Consider the following 21,479-nt stretch of genomic DNA (forward strand, 5'->3'; position numbering starts at 1 on the left):
ACATTATCAATTTATTTGCATGTAACCTAGCATAATTTTATTAAATACGTGTTAAGATTTATAGTTTTATAAATGAGCAGTTCCTAGTGAAGACGCCCAAAACTTGGACAAACAATTCTTACTATAATCATAAATAATAATTATTGAAATTCAAAAACAAATTGTCGCATATAGCCTGACACAGATTTAAAAAAGGAAAATTTTGGTATAGCTCCTTCTGCAATAAGCCTATTGCCTTATTTGTAATTAAAGCCTGAACTTGATTCTCCATAATAAAATATTCAACAGTGAGATTCTTGTAGCACAACTCTACGCTAGCACAGGAAAAGTTCAGTTAATGAAAGGACTAAGTCACAATTCTCAAACATGATTGACTTTCTTACAATATAACTCTCTGAGCAAGTTTCATTCCTTGGTACTTACTAAAAAAATATATACATACAGAATCATTGCGCTTGCGGACTTGATCTTAAGAAAGGGTAGACAAACATCAGCTCATTTAGCATTAAACTTTTAGGCAAGCTATTAAAATAAAAATATATTTTACCAAGCAGCAATATTTAAATAACCACTACCAAAGCAATCAGAATCCAATAAGGCTGGTACTTCAACTAGAAAAATAACTAGGCCAGAATACAAACTTCGGTCTTACTCTAAGCCAGCATCTACGCATGAGCTCACAATTTTAAAAAAAAAAAAAAAAAATTTAAGACAAAGTTTCTCATAAAAACATTACTCTAATTAAATATAGAAATCTCTAAAACTATTCGAGTTGACTTCTGCAATAGTTCAACACAGGATCATTCAACAAACTTGTGGTTTTAAAATTAAGCCACCACTCACGCAACTACAAATGCATCAAGATATAATGGTTATAATTGGAGGCGTATACTTAAAGCCGGATTACACATCTTTCCTTTCATTACACATGAATTGCCGCTCTTGGTACGAACACTTTTACTCGCCAACAATCAACAGGCCCAGCTCGCCCGTCTCCTCAGGCAGGTCGTTGTACACACGGGAGAGAAAACAAAGTAACAAGACAAGCTTCTAAAACACACAAACAGCTGGTTTTGATTCAACAAGCCTCAAAAGCATGTTCATACATGCTTCAGGGAATACAGGCCAGACAATTATGACAATTTAAACTATGGCCTGGAAAACTTCAAGCAACCAATTGGTCCAGTAAATAAAATTAAAAAAATATTTAACCACTCTTGATAAACCATCAAAACATGGGCATTTCACTACTAAGGAAATCGTTAAGGACTGGCAGTTGTCAATACCTATAGCACAGATTGAAGTAGCTGGCGAGAATTTCAAATGAGGCAAAAAGAGGCAGCAACACATTAAATCACATTGTTACGACAGTTCCTGGGCTGAAATTTTGCTAAAAAAAAAAAAAAAAAAAAAAAAAACTATCCGTGGTTCCAATGCCATTGTCAGCAGAAACAAGGCTGTCCACTCAGTCCCATCAACCTATGAGAGTCAGATTCACCAACGCCAGTACCAACAGTCTCAGTTCTTCTACACGTTGCCAGCTTATACTGCCGCCCTGTGTGCTTCCAAACACAGCGCATATGCAACTCAAGCCTCCCCTAGCACCTCTGTGTTCACTCTCTTTTCCGTACCTCGCTGCAGGTGCTCGCTATGTACATAGTGATCCATCTGACGTTTCGGATGAGATTATCTTGAAAACTATACATCGGCTAAAAATAGTGGATAGGACAAGTTCGTAAGCTCAAAGGGGGACATCAAATGATACTACACGTGACCCCCAGCCCCTGCCTCCTTCGGTGGGGTGGGGGTCAACTTTTAAATCTTAAATGGAAACCCCCATTTTTTATTGCAGATTCGGATTCTCCATAAAAAGTAATCAAGTTTTGTCTGAAACATTTTTTAAAACTATTGACAGATGGCGTTGAAACTAAGAAAAATTAAAATTGGGAAAGAACTCCGATTTACTTAAAATGATCCGAGAACGATGCATCAAATTAATACAAAATGTGCACCAATTCTTTAATTACGCCAAATTAAGTTTTTTTTTTCCTCAAAATATATCCTACCTGCCACAGTTTTTGATGAAGGGAGGTGGAATGGTATTAAAATCTCGTTAGGGAACTCTTCACAATTGCATGACTCACCTGACTGTGGCGCTACTGTGGCCAAACTGCAAACTATGGCTCAGTATAAAGGTGGGTGCAATGCGATCAGACATCACTCCACTTTCAGATTGTGAACCGTAAACATCAACTGATAAAAGTAAATTATTCTTTAGTGAAACATGGCTCACTATCCTCCTACAGAGATTGTTGATATGATGTTAATTTTAGGTGAATTCCATAACAACTACACTGCAGCTTCACAATTGTATGCGGATCATTTCCCAGACAGACTACATCCAAGCGAAAACATTATTCAAAATTGCACTCAACGAGCTCGAAATAGATACATGCACCATCCACCTAGTCATCACGAATACAATGAAAGTGGTGCTCATACCCTTACCGTTCTCGCTTGTGTTCAACTGGATCCCGAAATGAGTAGTCATGTGATTCAGAGACAAACTGGAATACTGAAACCAACTGTTTTGAGGATTTCGAAGGCACATAAATATCATGTGTATCATATCACACTGACACAGGCATTGACACTGAAAGATATGCAAATACGCGTGCATTTCTCCCACTGGGCCTTGGAAATGATAAGAGGTGACAATGATTTTTTTTAGATACGTTCACCGATGAAGCCACATTAAAAAACAGTTGCTGATTAAATCGTCATTATTGGTCCCCTGTCAATCCACACTGGCACAGACCCATTGACAATCAACATAAATTGTCATTAATGATCTGGAGTGGAATTTTAAATGGTTACTTGATAGTTACAACTTCTCCGTGATGATTTGTTGGAGCTAATGAAAGATGTTGATTTAGAAACCAGGCAACAAATGTTGTTCCAACAGGATGGAGCAGCTCCCCATTATGCTAAAAATGTGTGGAACATTTTAAATTCACGGTAACCTGGTCGGTGGATAGGACGCGGTGGACCAATTCAGTGGCCTCCATGTTCACCAGACCTAACATCTGATTTTTTTCTTGTGGGGTAATTGAAAAAATATTGTTTATGACAAGCAGCGCACAGCCCAAAATGATATGGAGCAGTGCATTCGAAGAGTGTGTGCAGCCATACTAACGGGATGTGCTGCTCAGCCGGCCGGAGTGGCCGAGCGGTTAAAGGCGCTACAGTCTGGAACCGCATGACCGCTACGGTCGCAGGTTCGAATCCTGCCTCGGGCATGGATGTGTGTGATGTCCTTAGGTTAGTTAGGTTTAAGTAGTTCTAAGTTCTAGGGGACTTATGACCACAGCAGTTGAGTCCCATAGTGCTCAGAGCCATTTGAACCATTTTTTTGTGCTGCTCAAAACTGTGGACAACTTTCGCAGATGATTGACTTTATGCATTGAAGCAAATGGGGATAATTTTGAACAATTTCTTCATGGCTAATGTCATTAATTAAGCACCCCAACATGTGGGAGGCAAGGGGACTCACACTAATGAAGCACCCCATAGGGACATCATTCTACTACATCCATGTTGTTGTTCCTGGGTAACGCTAAAAGTAGGATACAGTACATTTTGTACAAAAATAGCTTAATTTGGCGTAACGAAAGAATTGGTGCACATTTTTTATCGATTTGATATGTCTTTCTCGGATAATTCTAAATAAATCAGAGTACTTCCCCAATTTTACTTCTTTCTCAATTTCGGGGCCATCAGTCAGTGATTAAAAAATGTTTCAGACAAAACTTGATTACTTTTTATGGAGAATCTGAATCTCCAATAAAAAAATGGGTGTTTCCATTTAAGATTTAAAAGTGGCCCCTACCCCACCCAAGGGGGCAAGGGCTTGGAAGTCACATGTAGTATCATTTGATGTCCCCCCTTTGAGCTTACGAACTTGTCTTACCCACTATTTTTACCCAATGTATAGTTTTAGAGATGATCTCATCCAAAACTTCAGATGGACCACCCTGTAGCAAACTTTATGCTTGTTTTCTCTTTTCATGTGTCATGTTCCATCCAATTGACTTTTGCGGTTTCCTGTCCTCATTTTTGACACAGGTTTTGGACTGCCACTGACACAGTTAAAAACCTTTCCCCTATTTTTATTCTTTTTACTTTCCTTTTCTTGAAACATAAAGACTTAATAAAATACCCTTAAGTTTCCTTTGTGTGTGATATTTTTCAAAACATCCTACCATGCAGAGAGCAATATCACACTTTTTGCATCTTATACCTGTCATTTTTTTGCTGTGCATTAGCAGTACATACCACATGGCATGTTTGGGGAATCTCCATTGCTCTTAAGGAAACCTGGACAATGCCATTCTTTATTTCGCAGTTGAAATAGAGTTTCTTGTTTTGGTGTCCTTAGGATCTCAGCTTTACTTGTTTATTGATGAAATTTATCAAGCAACTAGTGGATTAGTTCAAGGTAGAATGTTTGCAAGTGGTGTGTTCTGTTTATTTTTTATTTCAAAAATTGTTTTTTCTTTCAGCACACACAACTCAGTCAAATGGAAGAACACCGTCTTGTACTATTTCATTGTCGTTAGGATGCACTGTACATCATGTCTGTCTTACCAACAGCAACCATTGACGTATTGTAGCTCACTAAGCAAGTAGTTTTCGATTAGTTTGGCCTGTGGTCCATTTATGGTTGAAACCATCCAGACTTCTTTGTTGTCCATCCATTTTAGAGCCAACAATGTTCCACAGAACTTGAATTGTATTTTCCTCTTTTTCAATGTGTCAGGCAGTGGTGGTAAATGTTTCCTGTTTTTGCATACTATACCAATGGCTTTGGTACATTTCTCATGGAGCCATAGAAATAATTCAGGGCTTGGATACCAATTGTCCAAACAAATGGTATCACCTTTGTTAAGGTATATCAGTAACAAACTCATAAATACATCACCTGATTTCCCCCAGCCAGAATTTCTGGATTCTATTTCCACTGCAGCACTGTTGTAGACACTATAATATAGAATTAATTACTGTGTATGTCATAGAATGAAAATTTTAATACCAAGCTGGCTACATTTCTTCATACTTAAATTTTCAAAAGGGGCTATAGCCTAAAGGAATTTTGTTCTTGTGTGCTCTGCATTGAGCCCTATTTTCACAAGAATATCTTGAGATGTGGCCAAATTGTCACTAATGTGCAATAAATGCAGATTCAGTTTGTACCAGTTCCAGGACATTGAAGTGTGAGTATATTAGTGTTTGAAGCAAAGAATCTGTTGATCAATATTAATTCACTTCTAACTTTTTAGTTCTTAGCACAAATAGGGAACATGCCAAGAAGCAATAAAATTCTGCGGGCTGTATATGCTTCCATCATGCTAACTTGCTGCGTACTGTCGTCCTTTTTTATATTCTTTTTATTTATTTATTTATTTTGGTAAGAAATATGTAGTAATTATTTCTCTTTTTCCGAATGCTAGAAATATATTCAAATGAAATAAAATAAAAAAGTGTAAATGACTTCCTAAATCACTGAAGTCTATTGATATACCGCTAAATGTGTTCACGAAGTGGTGACATATCGTCACAAGGATGATCATGTGACCAATCACGCATTCTTTTTTGTGATGAAGCTTCACTTACCAGAAGAAGAACCTTTCTGAAAAAGTTTCTCATGGTGTTGAAGAATCAGCTGTACTTCCAGACACTCCAAATCTTCCTCGGAGGGAATGTCCAAAGTATCCCTACCATCTTCATCTTATTACTCTTGAGGATTTCCGTGATTTCCTTGTCCATAAATTATCTTCCAACATTGCATATGCAATACAGGCACACACTGTTGTCTCACCAAATCCAGAAACAGGACTGGCCAGTGAACAACTCTTAAGCAGAAGGGCCGAGGAGCAGGTAGCACTTCGCGACATTACCAAGAGCCACCTGCACAGGTTATGACAGTGCTGGCAGGAATGTTGAAATGAGGAAAAAGGCAAGTCACTGTTCTATTGTGCTTGTTTACCTGCTCCTGCACCACATGTTCATGAACGTCATTGCCGTCGGGTCTCCCTACCTGTCTGCCGTAAGTGAATTCCCAAAGCTGTCTGGACATTCCACCAGCCAAGCATATGCGTATGCCCCTAGCCATCTGCGTGTTGTACCTGATGGGTGTAGTTGTATGTCCCTAGCTGTGAAAGGGTTAAGGGATTCGGATTGATAGTTTCATAATGAATAATGCTGCTTGTTGCTGCTAATCCAGCATCAGTTTTCATAGACAGTTCAAAATTTAACAAGAACCAGTAGTAAAACTTACATTGTGACGATAATCACCATCATTATGGCAGCTTTAGTCATCTCGTGGATTACAGGAAATTCTTTTTTGTTCATCACTCGTAAATGATTGCAGGGTGTGATGATACCTGGGACCCACAGAACTGCATATGTCGTTACAGAAAGTCTCCTTGTAAGGGAAACAGTACTAGAAATTCCTGCAACTAGTAATGTGGATTTTACACACACTAAGTTACTACTGTAGAGTAGTTTAGACTAGGAGGGAGGCAGTTTCAAAGCACTATCAAACTGAATAATTTGATGTATATATGCTGACTGAAGTGGCAAATGAAAATTTGTAGGCTGGGTTTCGAACCCAGGTGCTCACTAGGCAGATGTGCTAACTACACCACCACCCTGGCACAGTGGCTTTGCACAACTGCACGGACTACCCAACATACCTCCTCCCTCAATCCAGATTCCCATTCAGGTCTCAGCCCACTTGGTGTCCCCCTAAACACGGACAGCATTGCGTAAGCTCTCAAACTGTTTTGGAATAGCACCTCAGCAGTGAACGAAATGGGGAATCCTGCCTGAAACCCCAGCATAGGTCCTTTGTTCAAATGTAACTATATATTCCAGAGATCTTTTCAAGACCCAAACCTGGGGGGAGATGTGTTAAGTAGCCTGTACAGTTGTGCAAAGCCACTGTGCTAAGGTGGTGCAGCGGTTAGCAAATCTGCCTATTGAGCAGGAGACTCGGGTTCAAACCCCAGCCTTGATACAAATTTTCATTTGTCACTTCAGTCTGCGTATATATATCGTAGGTATTTGAGACTTGAAAAGGTCTCTGGAGCCATATAGTTTCATTTGAACTGAAATTTACCTCGTTTGCTGGAGGTTTCCCCATTACTTTTGCAAAATTTCTGAATTCTTCTCGCAATGCTAAAGCGTGCTTCTGTGCACATCAATGTTCATCAGAAAGACGAGGAAGCAACTCTTTATTTTTGTTGCGCTGCTCCTCCTGGCCTAGGCTGATGGGTGGAAAGTGTATCTTGCACTGCCAATGATGGGCCAGTAACCACTTCATCACTCGTGAGCAGCTGTATTAACTTATGACACAACACAACTTGGCACGAAAATCACTTCACAGTGATTGCATATGCAAGTTTCTCAATTAGATCGGGCAGTGGACAGACACAAAAAATGACCGAGCTGAAGTAAACTGATTTCTGCCAATTCAGAATTAGGTAACTCTTGTTTTTCTCTTTGTGAACAAACTGTATAATGACCAAAGTGTGTTTTAAGATGACCCTGAAATCATGACAGTTCCTGTCACAGGACTGTAGCATCAGTAAAGAGATGTGTGCACATACTGTATCCCAACTGTTCTGAAGCTGCACCCAGAATTTGGTGCTGGCCAGCAGCTCGAGTATAGTTTTTTGCTCACATTTTGCGCAAAATTTTGTGATTGTCACGTGAATGATGGTGTTCACAGTAGTAGGTTACTTCACTTTTCCCCCTTCCTTTATCTACTGAAAAGTGTGTATTAAATATATTTTTGTTAAGGTGAAGCATGGGCTGCAGCAACTACAGAAGGTCTTCTTGTGTATGCACTAGACACAGCACTGGTGTTTGATCCCTATCAATTAGATGTTGATATAACACCTTCTACTGTTCGAGAAAAATTGTATGACCAGGAATTTTCTGAAGGTATGTGGCTTTTGTATTTGTTAACTATATGGTTTTTGTAATTGCGTGTGGATTATTTTAATATTTTATTATCCTGTTTTCTTCAGCTTTAATGATGGCACTGAAACTGAATGAAAAAGACTTAATTAAGGAATTGACTGAAAGCATTCCAACAGATTATGGTAAGTCTGAAATAATTCATACAGCAGCATAATAGTACGCATTTTATCTCCGTTTGTGTGTAAGAAAGGGATGTGTTAGAATTAGTGAAATTCTTCCATTTCTTAAAAATAAATGTGTTGTTTTTACTTTACAGTTAACCTGGCTGTTCAGTCTCTTCCTTTGCCATATGTTGAGAAGATGTTGAAATTCTTGGCTGAAATGGTAGAGTCATCAAGGCATTTGGAGTTCTATTTAATTTGGGTCCAAACCTTGCTGACTCTGCATGGGCAGAGACTGCAGAATCCTTCATCACATTCCACAATAACAAGTTTTCTCATCAGACTGCAGAAAAACTTAAATAAAAAGTACCAGGACCTCATGAAAATGTAAGTATTATTGATAGTTTAAGTAATGGAACCAAATACAGTTTTGTTCTTTAAGAAAGTCCAGCAGACAGTAACAAGGTGTGTACATTGCAGGATAATTGGGGAAAAACAGGGAATGTTTTCACCTGTGCAAAAAAACTGAGAAAAGCTTGGAAATTTTGCATAACTCCAAAAATTTTATTATTTTAGTCTTCAGTTAAATTTTTGTAATTTTGACAGGCAAGAACTGCTACACCAACAAATAATTTTACTTTAGCCCACTAAGGCAGAATAATACTGCAGCAATTTAACATAAATGCGAAAATAACACCAAAATAAAACTTTAGTTGCAAAGAAAATGTGCCATTTACAACAAGAAAACAGTGCAGACACTAGCATCTGCCAGCAGCAAAATGTGTAAAAGGCTTTAGGGCGAAGAGATGTGAGCCTGATGAGAAATGCTACATAACAGTATTGCAGAGTAAAAATAAAAAAAAATAGAACTGACGTGAAACACATCACTGATTATCCATACATAAAATATCCAGTTTTTATAGCTTGGGACCATGAATAATTCATTTTAGTACTTGTTCAGTTGTAACTTCTGTAGGTTACAATTCTAATTATGCGAAATTTGAAAGTGTTTAAATACTATGTGTGCATCAAATAAGAGAGAATTAATATTTTCACCTCTTACAATATGTTTTAAAGGTGTTACTAACAATAATACTACTGCCTAGTAAGAAGTGTGTTCGCATTGAGCATATAATCTCCTAGTAGTTACCACATGTTTACTACTTTCGTCTCAGAATACACTGTAATGTAAAACTAACATGTAAGCATAGTTATTAAACTAGCTTTTTTCTTCATTTCTAGATGTGACTTCAACAAGTATACCATTAGAGTGCTGCAGAATGTAGCAGAACACCGAGAAAAGGCCGCCTTAGCACTAGAAACTCTCTCTGTAAATGATGACAATCTGATGTCTGAGTAAAATATTTTTTTATCAATTTTTAATAAAAATTATATTGAAACATGTCTGTACGTATTTGCTGTACACGTAAAGTTTCCAAAAGTGCTACATTACCAATTCTATGTAACATTACACAATTAAATTCTGTGTGCATGTTTTACTTTGTGTGTGCCACACTTTGACAGTTGGATATTGAATTATTAAAAGTAACCAATCAGTAGATCGAGAAAACAAGATTCTACAGTACATTGATAAATCCACTTTGGAGGCAATTTCAAGTATGTTGCTAAACGAATCCAAGACATTTCAATGGCTGTTTAATATAGGATGTTATTCCTTGCGTAAAACACATGAAAGTCAGCGTAACAGACTGATGTGTAGCACACAAGCACTTGCCTGGGTTGCTGGATTTGGTGAGGGGGTATTTCTTCTGTTTATTACTCATTAATTACTTACTGTAATAGTGCATGGGAGTATGGGTTATAGATTTAATTTTCTTTAAGGCATTACTTGGTTTACTGCGACTGAAAAATGCTTGCATTAACACAGCAGTGTAATCAGTTGTATTCATGCTAGAATTAAAAGGAAAATATTTATGGTTGGGAAGGGGCACCTGGTTGCTAAACTCTGTATGGGTTTTTTATTAAGTCAAATATGCCATGCACAGAGGTAGTTCTAACATGGTTTGAGTGCCACAGGGTCGACAGAGCTACATTCTATAGCTGCAACAGGCCAAAAGGCAGTCGGTGTCTTGAGCAAAGCACAGCTTCCAAGATTCTCAAGTGTACTGCCATCTAGATATCTCAGTGAACGACTGTTCCACCAGCATCAGGTGATGCTAGAGGCCTCATCGGCTCTGCATTGTGCTTGGTGGCAGAGAGTCTCAGTTGCTTTCTGTCTCGTATCCGGATGTCACTTGGTATTGACTCCCACATCCATGTTAAATTATCAGTCACGTACTACCCACTTATGAGAAACCTGGACAAGCTTTGAAACCAGGAAGGACGTCTGCTAAGCTGCCTCACCTTTTTACTAAGGTATCAGGGTGATGCACGACATCAGCATCCCTGTAGCTAACCACAGCAAACGAAGAGCCAACACCTGGCCTTGGTCAGAGAAAGGCTCTGTTTCACTCGATGACAGTTCGGTGTTAATGCCAGACAGCACTTAACTCTTCATCTACAGGCATCCTCTATACACTCCGCAGATTCATGGGAATGGGTTGACAGTCACCTGAGCCCAGTCAGAACAAGAAATAAACCGAGAGACAAATTACCAAGTTTTCTTAATTTCCAGTTAAGTTCTTGCAAGAAGATGCAGTGACAGCAGTACTGGAGAAAGGGCTGAACTTCATGCTAACACACACATCACTTCCAACAGCTGAAATCTAGTGCTGTTGGAGCACCAAGTGATACCGTAGAGGAAATCTGCCAAATTCTCACAAACTCTGCTTCACCAAGGAGCAACAATTCCAAAGCATAAAGGAAAGAATTTTGTGCCCTTGGAGTAGATCAAGAAATCGTCCTTCCAGTTGATAAGGGCTATTGCACAGTTCTTCCCCAGCATAAGGACTAAGAGTGGAAATTTCTAGAGCTTCTGGACAATCCAGCACACCGGAAAATAGCAGCAGATCCAATCAAGCCAGTTTCATAAAGCACAATTTCGTCCTGTTAAAGAACAGAGCACTCGATGATTAGGTCGCCAAATCACTGAGCCGGTGCGCCGCTGTACCACCTAAGACTGTGGCCTACCAATGACCCTCAAGAATGGCATGAGACCCAATAGTGAGCAACACTGGGGCAGCAACATATCCCCTGGTGAAGCATCTGGCTTATCTGTTGGTCCCTCACAACGTCAAATGTTCACATCACATATATAAAACTTGGGTGATTTCATTGGTTGGCTGCAGGAGTCTGACATTATGATCAGCTTTGATGTCGTCCCACGTTTCACTCTATTCCTCTTGGAAGACTACATAAAACTAATCAATGTGAAATTCAGCCCTAACCAGACAGCCTTTCAGACTCATTCTGACATTGACCTATTTTATTTTAATTGGACAATACTATCAGCACAGCCACTCTTTCCACTTGTAGCAAATTTGTTTGTGGAGTACTTAAAGGACAGAGCACTGGAAACTGATGAACTAAATCCTGTTTCTTTTAGTATGTCAACAATACTTTCGTCATCCGGCCACATTGGTCCAAGAAACTACAGAAATTCTTAAGCATCTGAATTTCATCCATGAAAACAGAAAATGATAGCAAACTTCTTTTACTCAACATCCTAGTTCAGTGCTGGTCTGATGACTCACTTGCCCCCAGTGTGTACTGTAAGCCAATGCCTCCAGCTGTGTCCATCCCTTGCATAATGCTCAACATTAGTACCATACTCCATTTCACCCGAACAAAGTTGGATGGCAGAGCTGTGATGCCTGGAATCCGTCTTCCTCAAGAATGGATATAGCAGTCAACAGATTCAAATGGCCCTATGACACAAAAGCACCAAGAACAACACAGAGGGTGGAAAAACAGAAGAAGACAATAATAAGACTGCTTTTATACTCTTTGCTGGCAATGTATCATCAAAAATTGGATGACTACAGCAAACATAACAGCAGTGTACTTAAGAACCCCTCCAAATGCCATTTTCTTTGGCTTTCTTTTATCTCATCAGTTATCCGATTTTATAATGAAAAATGGATTTGAATATGTTGACAGCCAAGACGTCACTCCTGGCTACAGAAGAGCATCACAGCTGACGCTGTGACTTGGCCAGGCAGTGGAACATCCATCACTTTGCATGTGGTAGTCATCGTGTCAATGCTGGGCATCATCTGGAGTAATTTTTTAAAAATGTTCTATGGATACTTACATAAAAAGTCAAAATATCATAGGATTTCTAAATATTTACAGGAAATTATTAAACTTTAATTTTATTACCATTGTTTAACTGTATATACTTAACAAATTCTGCATATGTTATTACCCTATACGTTGTCCTTCACCAAATAATAGTCCCCCCATGAACCATGGACCTTGCCGTTGGTGGGGAGGCTTGTGTGCCTCAGCGATACAGATAGCCATAGAGTAGGTACAACCACAACGGAGGGGTATCTGTTGAGAGGCCAGACAAACATGTGGTTCCTGAAGAGGGGCAGCAGCTTTTTCAGTAGTTGCAAGGGCAACAGTCTGGATGATTGACTGATCTGGCCTTGTAACAATAACCAAAATGGCCTTGCTGCGCTGGTACTGCGAACGGCTGAAAGCAAGGGGAAACTACGGCTGTAATTTTTCCCGAGGGCATGCAGCTTTACTGTATGGTTAAATGATTATGGCGTCCTCTTGGGTAAAATATTCCGGAGGTAAAATACTCCCCCATTCGGATCTCCGGGCGGGGACTACTCAGGAGGATGTCGTTATCAGGAGAAAGAAAACTGGCATTCTACGGATCGGAGCGTGGAATGTCAGATCCCTTAATCGGGCAGGTAGGTTAGAAAATTTAAAAAGGGAAATGGATAGGTTAAAGTTAGATATAGTGGGAATTAGTGAAGTTCGGTGGCAGGAGGAACAAGACTTCTGGTCAGGTGACTACAGGGTTATAAACACAAAGTCAAATAGGGGTAATGCAGGAGTAGGTTTAATAATGAATAGGAAAATAGGAATGCGGATAAGCTACTACAAACAGCGTAGTGAACGCATTATTGTGGCCAAGATAGATACGAAGCCCACACCTACTACAGTAGTACAAGTTTATATGCCAACTAGCTCCGCAGATGACGAAGAAATTGAAGAAATGTATGATGAAATAAAAGAAATTATTCAGATGGTGAAGGGAGGCGAAAATTTAATAGTCATGGGTGACTGGAATTCGATTGTAGGAAAAGGGAGAGAAGGAAACGTAGTAGGTGAATATGGATTGGGGCTAAGAAATGAAAGAGGAAACCGCCTGGTAGAATTTTGCACAGAGCACAACTTAATCATAGCTAACACTTGGTTTAAGAATCATGATAGAAGGTTGTATACATGGAAGAACCCTGGAGATACTAAAAGGTACCAGATAGATTATATAATGGTAAGACAGAGATTTAGGAACCAGGTTTTAAATTGTAAGACATTTCCAGGGGCAGATGTGGACTCTGAACTGAAGATACTTCAAAAAGGTGGGAATTTAAGGAGATGGGACCTGGATAAACTGAAAGAACCAGAGGTTGTACAGAGTTTCAGGGAGAGCATAAGGGAACGATTGAAAGGAATGCGGGAAAGAAATACAGTAGAAGAAGAATGGGTAGCTTTGAGGGATGAAGCAGTGAAGGCAGCAGAGAATCAAGTAGGTAAAAAGACGAGGGCTAGCAGAAATCCTTGGGTAACAGAAGAAATATTGAATTTAATTGATGAAAGGAGAAAATATAAAAATGCAGTAAATGAAGCAGGCAAAAAGGAGATCGATAGGAAGTGCAAAATGGCTAAGCAGGGATGGCTACAGGACAAATGTAAGGATGTAGAGGCTTATCTCACTAGGGGTAAGATAGATACTGCCTACAGGAAAATTAAAGAGACCTTTGGAGAAAAGAGACCCACTTGTATGAACATCAAGAGCTCAGATGAAAGCCCAGTTCTAAGCAAAGAAGGGAAAGCAGAAAGGTGGAAGGGGTCTATACAAGGGCGATGTACTTGAGGACAATATTATGGAAATGGAAGAGGATGTAGATGAAGACGAAATGGGAGATACGATACTGCGTGAAGAGTTTGACACAGCACTGAATGACCTGAGTCGAAACAAGGCCCCTGGAGTAGACAACATTCCATTGGAACTACTGACGGCCTTGGGAGAGCCAGTCCTGACAAAACTCTACCATCTGGTGAGCCAGATGTATAAGACTGGCGAAATACCCTCAGACTTCAAGAAGAATATAATAATTCCAATCCCAAAAAAGCCGGTGTTGACAGATTTGAAAATTACCGAACAATCAGTTTAATAAGCCACAGCTGCAAAATACTAACACGAATTCTTTACAGACAAATGGAAGAACTAGTAGAAGCCGACCTCGGGGAAGATCAGTTTGGATTCCGTAGAAATACTGGAACACGTGAGGCAATACTGACCTTACGACTTATCTTAGAAGAAAGATTAAGGAAAGGCAAACCTACGTTTCTAGCATTTGTAGACTTAGAGAAAGCTTTTGACAATGTTGACTGGAATACTGTCTTTCAAATTCTAAAGGTGGCAGGGGTAAAATACAGGGAGCGAAAGGCTATTTACAATTTGTACAGAAACCAGATGGCAGTTATAAGAGTCGAGGGGCATGAAAGGGAAGCAGTGGTTGGGAAGGGAGTAAGACAGGGTTGTAGCCTCTCCCCAATGTTATTCAATCTGTATATTGAGCAAGCAGTAAAGGAAACAAAAGAGAAATTCGGAGTAGGTATTAAAATCCATGGAGAAGAAATAAAAACTTTGAGGTTTGCCGATGACATTGTAATTCTGTCAGAGACAGCAAAGGACTTAGAAGAGCAGTTGAACGGAATGGACAGTGTCTTGAAAGGAGGATATAAGATGAACATCAACAAAAGCAAAACGAGGATAATGGAATGTAGTCAAATTAAGTCGGGTGATGCTGAGGGAATTAGATTAGGAAATGAGACACTTAAAGTAGTGAAGGAGTTTTGCTATTTGGGGAGCAAAATAACTGATGATGGTCGAAGTAGAGAGGATATAAAATGCAGACTGGCAATGGCAAGGAAAGCGTTTCTGAAGAAGAGAAATTTGTTAACATCCAGTATTGATTTAAGTGTCAGGAAGTCATTTCTGAAAGTATTTGTATGGAGTGTAGCCATGTATGGAAGTGAAACATGGACGGTAAATAGTTTGGACAAGAAGAGAATAGAAGCTTTCGAAATGTGGTGCTACAGAAGAATGCTGAAGATTAGATGGGTAGATCACATAACTAATGAGGAAGTATTGAATAGGATTGGGGAGAAGAGAAGTTTGTGGCACAACTTGACCAGAAGAAGGGATCGGTTGGTAGGACATGTTCTGAGGCATCAAGGGATCACCAATTTAGTATTGGAGGGCAGCGTGGAGGGTAAAAATCGTAGGGGGAGACCAAGAGTTGAATACACTAAGCAGATTCAGAAAGATGTAGGTTGCAGTAGGTACTGGGAGATGAAGAAGCTTGCACGGGATAGAGTAGCATGGAGAGCTGCATCAAACCAGTCTCAGGACTGAAGACGACAACAACAACAACAAGTCAGCATTGCATATTATGTGGTTAACCCCCTCAGACCTACAGCACACTGCAGTGTATATAAATTTAATATTAAGTAAACTGAGAAGAAATTAATGAATCTTGTGCTGTTTTAGTAATTCTATATTATGCTCAACAGCAAATTGGCAACATCTGTAGGCATTTCTAATATAAAAAGTGACAAATTGTAATAACAAAATCATCTTTTATACGAAATTTCTGAGCTCTTTAAAATTACCTCTAAAATTTAGGAGAAGCTATTTTTTGAAGCTTGCATAACACAATTGTGATATTTTAAAAGGGGGCCTATTGTTGGGCCAATGTTATTTCCCCCATAATGAGAAGAGATCCGTTTTCAGAAGACTGACATGCTTTTAATGATACTACTGACTCCTGTTTGGCTCAAACGATTTTCAAATTGATACAGGCACTTACAGAATGATGTAAATTATTATAATACACAAAAACCAAAAAGGGATATTTAGACATTATAGGATATTTTTGCTTGTACTGATAATTTTACTTTTGTGACAAGAGGTCACTTTTCCCCTTTCTGTCTCAAAAATAAAGATTTTTACTGCAAAAGTGTCTCTCTGTTCATGTTTTAAAATGGTTTTATTAACACAACTTACAATAGGCTTACTGAAGGACCACATAAACACTGTAATGTCAAACATCTGCCTTACAATAATTGCAAGTGTTCACATAACAAATAAATTTCTATGCACTGTGTGCTTTCCTCTTCTTAATAATGCTGCTGATAAAAAACTCTCCTGCCTTGTACGAACTGCGAACTAGTGGACCACTCGCAGTGTACAAGAACCCCATCTCATTTCCCACCCTCTCCCAGTGTTTAAATTTTTCAGGATGAACATACTCCACTACTTTTAGGTGACGTTTTGTTGGCTGCATATATTGACCAAGAGTGACACAGTCAACTCCCATTGCTCGCAAATCTGGAAACAAACAGCTGGCATTAAAAACTTGCATTTCTGGAAAGCATTTAAGAACTGCTGATTGTTCATTCATTCAGGATTGTGGAATAAATAAAATTATATGTTAGCAGGCAAAAGCAACCACTATTGGCTAATTCTGTTAAGTATACCAGCAACAGAAAATAATCATTAGTGCTAATCTAAAAAAAAAATGTAATAACTATGGGAACCACATGTAGATTACTTTATGTATGTCTTTGAGGGGGTAGTACTGAAAGTTTTAACTATCACAATGTAATTAATTTTTTTGTTTGCAGCCCTGGTACAAATTAAATGCTTGAAAGACAGGTGAGGTATGAGAGGCGGCAACTTGAAATTAGCGGAGGTCGAGGCCTGGCGGATAACGAGAAGAGAGGATATACTGAAGGGCAAGTTCCCATCTCCGGAGTTCTGACAGGTTGGTGTTAGTGGGAAGTATCCAGATATCCCGGACGGTGTAACACTGTGCCAAGATGTGCTGGCCGTGCACCAAGGCATGTGCAGCCACAGGGTGATCCTCATTACCAACAAACACTGTCTGCCTGTGTCCATTCATGCGAATGGACAGTTTGTTGCTGGTCATTCCCACATAGAAAGCATCACAGTGTAGGCAGGTCAGTTGGTAAATCACGTGGGTGCTTTCACACGTGGCTCTGCCTTTGATCGTGTACACTTTCCGGGTTACAGGACTGGAGTAGGTGGTGGTGGGAGGGTGCATGGGACAGGTTTTACACCGGGGGCGGTTACAAGGGTGGGAGCCAGAGGGTAGGGGAGGTGGTTTCGGGATTTCATAGGGATGAACTAAGAGGTTACGAAGGTTAGGTGGACGGCGGAAAGACACTCTTGGTGGAGTGGGGAGGATTTGAGGAAGTCGTATCCCTGCTGGAGAGCCACATTCAGAGTCTGATCCAGTCCCGGAAAGTATCCTGTCACAAGTGGGGCACTTTTGGGGTTCTTCTGTGGGAGGTTCCGGATTTGAGGGGATGAGGAAGTGGCTCTGGTTATTTGCTTCTGTACCAGGTCGGGAGGGTAGTTGCGGCATGTGAAAGCTGTTTTCAGGTTGTTGGTGTAATGGTTCAGGGATTCCGGACTGGAGCAGATTCGTTTGCCACAAAGACCTAGGCTGTAGAGAAGGGACCGTTTGATGTGGAATGGGTGGCAGCTGTCATAATGAAGGTACTGTTGCTTATTGGTGGGTTTGATGTGGACAGACGTGTGAAGATGGCCATTGGACAGATGGAGGTCAATGTCAAGGAAAGTGGCATGGGGTTTGGAGTAGGACCAGGTGAATCTGATGGAACCAAAGGAGTTGAGGTTGGAAAGGAAATTCTGGAGTTCTTCTTCACTGTGAGTCCAGATCATGAAGATGTCATCAATAAATCTGTACCAAACTTTGGGTTGGCAGGCCTGGGTAACCAAGAAGGCTTCCTCTAAGTGACCCATGAATAGGTTGGCGTACGAGGGGGCCATCCTGGTACCCATGGCTGTTCCCTTTAATTGTTGGTATGTTGGCTAAGGTAATGAGGAAAGAGGTTTTAGGTAGGGTGGCAGGTGGTCGGCGTGAAAGGAAGTGCTCCATTGCAGCGAGGCCCTGGACGTGCGGAATATTTGTTTATAAGGAAGTGGCATCAATGGTTACAAGGATGGTTTCCGGGAGTAATAGATTGGGTAAGGATACCAGGCGTTCGAGAAAGTGGTTGGTGTCTTTGATGAAGGATGGGAGACTGCATGTAATGGGTTGAAGGTGTTGATCTACGTAGTCAGAGATACATTCTGTGGGGGCTTGGTAACCAGCTACAATGGGGCGGCCGGGATGATTGGGTTTGTGAATTTTAGGAAGAAGGTAGAACGTAGGGGTGCGGGGTTTCGGTGGGGTCAGGAGGTTGATGGAGTCAGGTGAAAGGTTTTGTAGGGGGCCCAAGGTTCTGAGGATTCCTTGAAGCTCCGCCTGGACATCAGGAATGGGATTACCTTGGCAAACTTTGTATGTGGTGTTGTCTGAAAGCTGACGCAGTCCCTCAGCCACATACTCCCGACAATCAAGTACCACGGTCATGGAACCCTTTTGTCCGCCAGAAGAATGACGATGATCGGTCAGCCTTCAGATCACGGATGGTTTGGGCTTCAGCAGTGGTGATGTTGGGAGTAGGATTAAGGTTTTTTAAGAAGGACTGAGAAGCAAGGCTGGAAGTCAGAAATTCCTGGAAAGTTTGGAGAGGGACAGGAGGTGGGTCCTGCTGTGACCGAGGACGGAACTGTTCCAGGCAGGGTTCAATTTGGATAGTGTCTTGGGGAGTTGGATCCTCCCAATCCGAAACCTCTGTCCTATCCAAAGGCCTCACCTTCAGCCCCACTCCCAGATTCAACCAAACAGCCCTCGTCAGAGATTTACTGTCCTACACTCGTACTCTCTGCTGGAAATATCACTTTGCCACGAAGAAAAATGATCCTAATCCTACTCCTAATGATCCAACTCCCCAAGACACCATCCAAATTGAACCCTGCCTGGAACAGTTCCGTCCTCCTTCACAGCGGGACCCACCTCCTCTTCCTCAAAATCAACCTCTCCAAACCTTCGAGGAATTTCTGACTTCCAGCCTTGCTTCTCAATCCTTCTTAAAAAACCTTAATCCTACTCCCAACATCACCACTGCTGAAGACTGACCGATCCACCGTAATTCTTCCGGCGGACAAGGGTTCCATGACCGTGGCACTTGATTGTCGGGAGTATGTGGCTGAGGGACTGCGTCAGCTTCCAGACAACACCACATACAAAGTTTGCCAAGGTAATCCTATTCCTGATGTCCAGGCGGAGCTTCAAGGAATCCTCAGAACCTTAGGCCCCCTACAAAACCTTTCACCTGACTCCATCAACCTCCTGACCCCACCCCTACCTTCTACCTTCTTCCTAAAATTCACAAACCCAATCATCCCGGCCGCCCCATTGTAGCTGGTTACCAAGCCCCCACAGAACGTATCTCTGCCTATGTAGATCAACACCTTCAACCCATTACATGCAGTCTCCCATCCTTCATCAAAGACACCAACCACTTTCTCGAATGCCTGGAATCCCTACCCAGTCTGTTACCCCCGGAAACCATCCTTGTAACCATTGATGCCACTTCCTTATACACAAATATTCCGCACGTCCAGGGCCTCGCTGCGATGGAGCACTTCCTTTCACGCCGATCACCTGCCACCCTACCTAAAACCTCTTTCCTCATTACCTTAGCCAGCTTCATCCTGACCCACAACTTCTTCACTTCTGAAGGCCAGACATACCAACAATTAAAGGGAACAGCCATGGGTACCAGGATGGCCCCCTCGTACGCCAACCTATTCATGGGTCGCTTAGAGGAAGCCTTCTTGGTTACCCAGGCCTGCCAACCCAAAGTTTGGTACAGATTTATTGATGACATCTTCATGATCTGGACTCACAGTGAAGAAGAACTCCAGAATTTCCTCTCCAACCTCAACTCCTTTGGTTCCATCAGATTCACCTGGTCCTACTCCAAATCCCATGCCACTTTCCTTGACGTTGACCTCCATCTGTCCAATGGCCATCTTCACACGTCCGTCCACATCAAACCCACCAATAAGCAACAGTACCTTCATTATGACAGCTGCCACCCATTCCACATCAAACGGTCCCTTCCCTACAGCCTAGGTCTTTGTGGCAAACGAATCTGCTCCAGTCCTGAAGCCCTGAACCATTACACCAACAACCTGAAAACAGCTTTCGCATCCCGCAAATACCCTCCCAACCTGGTACAGAAGCAAATAACCAGAGCCACTTCCTCATCCCCTCAAACCCAGAACCTCCCACAGAAGAACCCCAAAAGTGCCCCACTTGTGACAGGATACTTTCCGGGACTGGATCAGACTCTGAATGTGGCTCTCCAGCAGGGATACGACTTCCTCAAATCCTCCCCACTCCACCAAGAGTGTCTTTCCGCCGTCCACCTAACCTTCGTAACCTCTTAGTTCATCCCTATGAAATCCCGAAACCACCTCCCCTACCCTCTGGCTCCCACCCTTGTAACCGCCCCCGGTGTAAAACCTGTCCCATGCACCCTCCCACCACCACCTACTCCAGTCCTGTAACCCGGAAAGTGTACACGATCAAAGGCAGAGCCACGTGTGAAAGCACCCACGTGATTTACCAACTGACCTGCCTACACTGTGATGCTTTCTATGTGGGAATCACCAGCAACAAACTGTCCATTCGCATGAATGGACACAGGCAGACAGTGTTTGTTGGTAATGAGGATCACCCTGTGGCTAAACATGCCTTGGTGCACAGCCAGCACATCTTGGCACAGTGTTGCACTGTCAGGGTTATCTGGATACTTCCCACTAACACCAACCTGTCAGAACTCCGGAGATGGGAACTTGCCCTTCAGTATATCCTCTCTTCTCGTTATCCGCCAGGCCTCAACCTCCGCTAATTTCAATTTGCCGCCACTCGTACCTCACCTGTCTTTCAGCAACATCTTTGCCTCTGTACTTCCGCCGCGACTGACGTCTCTGCCCAAACTCTTTGCCTTTACAAATGTCTGCTTGTGTGTGTGTGTGTGTGTGTGTGTGTGTGTGTGTGTGTGTGTATTGAGAAAAGTGACACACATGGTCATGAGGCTGGGATGGTCTAGTGGAATCTGGCCTCAGAAGGGTTGTGCGATCATGTGCGATCAGAGTATAAGTTATAAATTCCCATCTGCGTAACTCAAAGAAACTGGTCATGGGTGTGTGTGGTGGGGGTCCCAGGCAATGGCCTA

The 21,479-nt window shown here is 41.4% G+C and overlaps 2 protein-coding genes across 3 annotated transcripts in view; one reads left to right on the forward strand and one right to left on the reverse strand.

Moving 5' to 3' along the window:
- LOC124805141 (periodic tryptophan protein 2 homolog) overlaps nucleotides 1–9,553 on the forward strand; it is a 111,510-nt gene extending 101,957 nt beyond the window's left edge. For both annotated transcript variants that reach the window (XM_047265608.1, XM_047265609.1), the window contains 4 exons: nucleotides 7,864–8,007; nucleotides 8,094–8,168; nucleotides 8,303–8,534; nucleotides 9,390–9,553. In XM_047265608.1, coding sequence (XP_047121564.1) covers nucleotides 7,864–8,007; nucleotides 8,094–8,168; nucleotides 8,303–8,534; nucleotides 9,390–9,507 — 569 coding nt within the window. In that variant the 3' untranslated portion in view covers nucleotides 9,508–9,553. The remainder of the gene's footprint in view (nucleotides 1–7,863; nucleotides 8,008–8,093; nucleotides 8,169–8,302; nucleotides 8,535–9,389) is intronic.
- A 6,773-nt stretch (nucleotides 9,554–16,326) lies between these two features.
- The window catches only part of LOC124804906 (lipoyl synthase, mitochondrial), a 112,466-nt gene continuing 107,313 nt past the window's right edge, over nucleotides 16,327–21,479 (reverse strand). Inside the window, exon 7 of the mRNA XM_047265282.1 lies at nucleotides 16,327–16,686. Within this exon, the coding sequence (XP_047121238.1) occupies nucleotides 16,451–16,686 (236 nt within the window). The 3' untranslated portion in view covers nucleotides 16,327–16,450. The remainder of the gene's footprint in view (nucleotides 16,687–21,479) is intronic.

This window comes from Schistocerca piceifrons, chromosome 7, assembly GCF_021461385.2.
Source record: "Schistocerca piceifrons isolate TAMUIC-IGC-003096 chromosome 7, iqSchPice1.1, whole genome shotgun sequence".
In the NCBI taxonomy this organism is placed as follows: Eukaryota; Metazoa; Arthropoda; class Insecta; order Orthoptera; family Acrididae; genus Schistocerca; species Schistocerca piceifrons.